This window comes from Nicrophorus vespilloides, unplaced genomic scaffold, assembly GCF_001412225.1.
Source record: "Nicrophorus vespilloides isolate i.1.1-1 unplaced genomic scaffold, Nicve_v1.0, whole genome shotgun sequence".
Lineage (NCBI taxonomy): Eukaryota > Metazoa > Arthropoda > Insecta > Coleoptera > Silphidae > Nicrophorus > Nicrophorus vespilloides.
Window position 1 is genome coordinate 1 of NW_017096576.1, and position 6,600 is coordinate 6,600.

At 36.4% G+C, this 6,600-nt stretch overlaps 1 protein-coding gene across 1 annotated transcript; it reads left to right on the plus strand.

Annotated features, from left to right (window-relative positions):
• Positions 1-199: 199 nt before the first annotated feature.
• On the plus strand, positions 200-6,336 carry LOC108557429 (calmodulin-lysine N-methyltransferase). The gene is made up of 3 exons (XM_017913936.1): positions 200-1,262; positions 4,168-4,351; positions 4,463-6,336. The coding sequence occupies exons 2-3, from the start codon at positions 4,223-4,225 to the stop codon at positions 5,288-5,290; spliced, it is 957 nt and encodes a 318-aa protein (XP_017769425.1). The 5' UTR covers positions 200-1,262; positions 4,168-4,222; the 3' UTR covers positions 5,291-6,336.
• Positions 6,337-6,600: the final 264 nt, after the last annotated feature.

A 6,600-nucleotide genomic window follows, 5' to 3' on the forward strand; every position in this document is an offset into this window, starting at 1 on the left:
TTAACAAGTGTCTAGATATGAAGGTGAGTATTTATGGTTGAAAGTTATTTCTTTGTATATCAACAGGTATTTTGTTATAGATTGAAGAGGATGATGGAGTTTCCAGTATGGTTATGATGTGCTGAAGTAATAATGAAAGTTGTAGAGGATTTGGTTGAAATTACAATTGTGGAAAAGGAGGCTGAAGAATTCATGTTGGAAGGTATGTAAAAGGGAGTATGATTTGAGGGATCACATGGATAGCCATTGCAAGGAGTTGAAGTATGAGTGTGGAGTTTGTAAGAAGAGGTTGAAGAGTAGGACAAGTTTGTCCAGGAGGCCCATCAAAACCAGTACTCTTTCATGTGTGTGGAAGGAACTTCATACATGCATCAACTTTGCAGACACACAAGCTGCTGGTGAATGAGAAGGAGAAGAAGTTTGGGTGCTTGAAATGCAAGCAAAGTTTCAGTCAGAAGATTGCTTTGCTGAAGTATATGTTGAGGATGCACAAGGCTGAGAGGAAGTTTCAGTGTGATTAAGTATTTGGACAAGTCCAGGCACATCTCGAATAAGCATCTGGGGAAAGGGGAGTGACGCGAGTGCGGTTTGGCAATAACCCGAAGATTTAGTGCTCTATTTATTTGAAATCATTCGTTGGATTTATGGGACAATCCGATATTTATGGGCGATGAGTTTTCGATTCTCCTTCCTTCGCGCAATACGAATTGGGAATCACAGGCGATAATTCAGATGAAAAACGCGATGAAAATACATTTCCCCTCTGCTGCCGCCTTCTACGATCGGTGAAGAGGATAGGTAAATTTCCGCAGGATGACGCAAGTGGATACAGTTGGTACAACCAAAGTTTTCACGGCTAGGAGAGAAGAAGAGTTCGGATGAAAAGTGTGTAATATTTTACAGTTGGCAATACAAATTTCTCTTTCGTTGCGCATGGATCTGAAAAAAATACCATGCAGCTTTGGTAGTCCTGGATTTCCCGCTCTACGTCTGGCCAACATATTGACAGGACTCGTAGAAAAGGACGGAGAAGGCTCTGCGTTTGACGTTTCCGCGTTTTGAATGCGTGTGTAATCTGCTGTGATTGTGAAGGGAGTTCAGTTAAAACCATCGTTTTGAGCTCTGCAGAAGCACCAAAAGCTCACCATCTCTGCACCTCAAAACATCTTCAATTGAAAGACACCTTGTGGCATGCTTTGCTGTTGATCAATTCTTGCTGGTGCTGCAGTTTTCTTGAGGGGGACAAGTAACAACAGAAACATGTAAGTAGTAATCAAAGACTTCTCTTCTGAATCAATACTCCATCGATTTGTGTTTGCATGCACCATGGAGTTGCACACACACTGTACAGAAATAAAATCTCATTAATTGGCAACAACAATAGTACATTAATTCACCTGTGGTTCTGCCTCGATCAACAAAACACATTTCTTGGCTCCCAGTTCAAATGCTTTCCGATTATCTCTCTCACACACTCTGCACCTAATCCATTCAACTGCCTTCTTTTTTGTTTGTTTGTCTCATAATTTATCTGCAAAAGGTGTGCTTGCATCATTACCTATAAATTATCTTATGAAATTTCAAATATTAAATTCTAATGAACTGTTTAAAGAAATATGTATATATAGATAATTAGAATTTATAAAATTATTATACAATTCATAACATCATTTTGTTACTAAAGTAAATTATAATTAATATTTTAAACTAATAATTGTATTGAATTGTAATATATTTGGTATACTATACTCTTATACTATATTATCAATCAATTAATTCTTGTGAATTTTTGAAAGATTTATTAAAAATTTACATTTATTTCCGAAATTAGTAGTAAATCATAGAATTGTGTGCATTTTAGTTCATTGAAGCTTTTAGTTTGTTATAATTAGTTAATAATATAAAAGATGTCTTTTTTTTTGTAAATCTTAAACGATAAATTTTTATTATCCTCGATACTTCAAACGCTGTCTTTTATGAGTAAATCTGCGAAAGCTATTACAATTGTAAAGAGCTGATGTCCATCTTCCAGGCAATAAAACCTGCGTTCACTTGACTCCATCCTCAACATCAAGGGTATAATAGACATTCCTTTTTAATTATCCCGAACATCGGAAGGATTGCGTGCCCTGCGGTACTCGACAACTGAGCTTTCCCCCAGGCACTTAAATCGCTCCAATTGTCTTGTCGATGGGACATTTCAACGGAAAACTAACTCTCAGCAATTTCCTCCGACAAAACATTTCAGACAATTTCAATTGACTGTACTGAGTAAATCATTTGACATTTTGTTTACTGAAAGATTGAAATGGATTGTTAAATGATAATACCAGTAATAGAACCTCGAGGAATGCCTGCATTGTAAATGTTATGATACTTGCGACTTGCGCAATCCTAGGTCTTCGGTAGATCGATGAATGTGTAGCTTTTGTGTAATACTCCTGAAACTGCGGAGAAGAAACCCGTGATGTAATTACTTCGCAGACTGTATTAAATCAATAGTTTCCATTGGAATAAACCACAGTTCACTCAAATGCTTTGATCGCAAACGTTTGCTTCAAATATGTATATTTTACCAGTAATAGAATTCGATAGAATTTTCAATATTTCTATTTTCATTTCGATAGTTTTACCACATCAAATCTAATTTTCGTTTATTTCATCAAAATTTATTCTTTATTCTTTAAACAAATTAGTAATTATTTATTTAAAGTCTCAAAAATTTCAAAGATATGCTGAAAATATCTGTGTTTTTTTTCGAAACTTAGAGCAAAATAAACAAAATTGAACTACCTGTAAATTTATATAATATTTATTTTTTTCTTGTAGAATCTGTAGTTGCGACACGATTTGAATGAGATAGGTGTCTTAATGCAAAGTAAATAAGAGAAATAAATAATCACAAGGGCGTTTGCATGCCAAAACACAAATCACCAATGACTTTTTGGCACCTGTACCCTTTCGCATTGGCAGTAATATCGGAAATGTTTAATATTAAGTATCGATATATTTTGTGCATATTAAAATAGATAAACAGCGTTAAATCATTTCGAACGTGTCGTTGAAGCGCGTGATTGTGGCGAAAAGGCAGGAAGTGCAGTTTTCTATTTAATACACTTATTTATATTTAAAAAGTTACATTCTTATTTGAGTTGTTTATATAATATAATCTTGTTTACTTAACGCTAATTAAGTATAATTTAATTTAAGCGAGACGACAGACTTTGTTTTGTGAAGTTTTACTGAAATAATTACATTTAGAACTGATTGCTTGACAAAGAATTGTGTTTCTATAATGGCCTAAATTGATACGAATAATTAGATTATTTATAAAATCTAAATCTAATCTAGGTGTGTATAAACGTATTGTTATAAATAACGTTCTGAAATGTAATTTAAGAAAGATTTCCGAACAATGTAACAATAAAGTTATATCTCTGGGAAAATTGGACAAGCGGTGTTATTTTATACGTAACGATGCAAACGTCCTCGAGCAGCGATATCAACCTCATGATTTTATTATGCCTTTTTTTCCCCCCCGATAAAAATGCTCACACAGGACTTTACTGTGTGTACATACATGCATAAAATATACGTACACACAGATTCCTGTCCACTTTGTAGTTTAATTTACGATTGTGTTTGCAAGATTCGTTCCCTCTTGAATGTTTATTACATAGTATATATTTTTCTTTTTCGTGCCTCTAAGTTCTGTTTGTTTTGATGATGACGATGGTTCCTTTGTAGTAGCTGTAGTGGTCCACTGTCGGTAGCGTATTTTTGTTGCGAGCTATTTTTACGTAATTAGTAAAAGCACGAAGAACGAAGACAAGACACACGGGTTGTCTTAATTGTTTATTTTGTTGATTTGTACGAAAGCAAACGACGCTCACAATACACACACTCACACCAAATACATACACACTCTCTTCACATACACTAGTACCGGATGGCCCACATATTTTTTTAGCTTGATTTAATGGTTATATAATGTGCATATTCCTAACTCTGAGACTATTGTGATCATAAAGCAATACATATTTGGTCGAGAGTAATTCTATTATGGGCCATTACGTAGAAACAATGAATCTTAGAAGTTTGTTTTCTATCTTTGTGTTGTTTTTGTTGGATGGATTTATAATTAAAAATGTTGGTTGTGCCTTGCAGGCATGGCTGTGGCGACGCGGTGGTTTTGTGAGAGTGAACAATGTATTGAGAATCTATGGACGAGCTGAAATGCAAAAGGTACACGAGCGAAACCATAGACCTGAAGGAGGTGATTAGTATCGGCGGGAATGCGAGGAAAAAGGTGGCCCGAAGGCGATGGGCGATTCTGGCGAAGGCCCTGAAGGTCGGTGTGCGTTTGTGTTGTATGTGTATGAGGGGAAAAAGAGAGGATGTGTGTGTGTGTGTTTGTATGATTGATTGGGAGATATTAACCAGAGATTTTGTGTATCCTTAGAGCCCGCAGGGGAGCGAACCGTCGAGCCCAACGGACGAGTTCTCGGTGCGGCGCATCTCGTCCTTCATGCTTTTAACCACGCAGCAATTGCAGAGCGTGTCCATAAACAGTTCTGACACTTTCATCGTGAACCAGGCGAAGAAGAGGACATGGTACGCTTACGGGATGGACGTGGACGGAGAGATGTACTCGGTGGTGGTAGGTCACCGTATCCGAACGTTCTCCGCCGAAGATCTGATGGGTTTCAACAACACGGGAAACGTCTGCATCTGGCCGTCGGAGGAGACGCTCACCTACTACATCGGCTCCAATCTGCAGCTGTTCAAGCATAAATCCGTGCTGGAGCTTGGAGGAGGCATGTCCTGTTTAGCAGGTCTTGTCTGCGCCAAGTACGGTAACTGCAGGAGCGTCGCCCTCACCGACGGCAACAAGATGTCCGTGGAGAACGTCCAAGTCAGCGTTTCCGCAAATGATTTACCGTGTCCGGTGACCTGCGGCGTTCTCAAGTGGGGTCAATCTGATGATAGATGGGGTCGGTTCGACGTCATCCTCTGCGCGGATTGCCTCTTCTTCGACGAGGCGCGCGCCGACCTCATCGAGACCCTCTGGGATCTCCTCAGTCGCGACGGTTTTGCCCTGATCATGGCCCCGAAACGCGGCTCCACCCTGGAACATTTCATCGCCCAAAGCACAGCCAAGGGCTTCCGTTGCAAACAGATTGTCAACTACAACAATCTCGTGTGGCAGAAGCACCTGTCCCTGCTCGAAAATTGTGATTACGACGATAATATCCACTATCCTATACTAATAGAAATGACCAAAGTTTAATTGAAGTGACCTTAGTATATCTCTTGTACCGCTTAGTAACATAACGTCATCTTTATACGTGGTGTCCCAAAAAAATAACAATAACTTTACAACTACAAACAATTCCTGCAAATGAACACAAAACGATAAATATTTTGTATACAAACGCTTTATTTAGAATTTACTTTACTTATTCAATACACGCCGGTTTGTGTATCAGATAAATTATTAAACAAAATTGATAGTCAATAATAACAAAAATTGAAAAAAAAAATGTAAAGTTATTTATATTTTTTGGTCACCGCATTTCTCCTAGGAAATATTCACTACATAAATCTAGTCCGTCGTTCTCCATTTCTCTGTTTTGCATCTCTTCGTAATATTGTACCTGTCTGTGATAATTAATACCAATTTCTCATTCATCCGAGTCCTTAAAAAAAAGTAAAAATACTACAGGGTGTTTATTTTCCGTTCCGTTCGTACTTTCCGTTCCTCTGCTACGTTTAGTATAGTTACCACTGTGTCGTTTTTTAATTTTATTATTATCGTTTTTTTTTTTCGTTGTTGTTACATTCGTTCGTAAGTCGTTGTTGTTTATACGTTTTAATAATTTATATGTACCTCCTCTAGAGATTTCCAATTAATCCATTACGTTGAGTGAGTATCGTTGTTAACGCAAAAGCAATAACTTGTATATTTATTGCACTTTACATATACAAACACACATTATACACAAGATATCCTCTTTTTACAAAACAACATTTGTATATAACTGTTCGGTTCCAATATTTGCATACATATCTCGATTATCCGTGGTGCCCTACAAATTTGCGCGAATTGTAAATGATTTATCGCCCTCATAACATATCTAATATTTATGATGTTTCTATGGTAATTGTAACGTGAATCTACTATGCAAGTTGCGTAATGTAGGTAACTATGGTAACTGTGTCGTAAATCAAAATTTTTGAACCTTCCATTCTATCATCAGACCAATAACAATATAAATTAATACATCAATTTTATTTTACATTTTTGACTAAATAAATCAAAAACGTTCATTATGTAAGAGCAATATATCAAATTTTATTATTTGACGAATGGAAGCAAAATTCTATTATTAAATATTTCATTAAACCATATAATATTTCTGTTGACTTTTGTGACTTAGTAACTATGGTGATAACCATAATAATGATGATGTTTGAACTATTTGTAGATCGATTGGTTTAGATGTTTTATCGACTGAAAAATAATTAAAGTAAACTATATAATAATTAAGTATTGAAATTAGCGTCTGATTAACGGAATCAAAAAAAAAATAATACTAC

Excerpts from the sequence above, each read along its gene's own strand:
- LOC108557429 (XM_017913936.1), top strand. The coding sequence starts at position 4,223 with ATGGACGAGCTGAAATGCAAAAGGTACACGAGCGAAACCATAGACCTG. Across the intron at positions 4,352-4,462 it reads TTCTGGCGAAGGCCCTGAAG|AGCCCGCAGGGGAGCGAACC; the intron begins GTCGGTGTGCGT and ends GTGTATCCTTAG.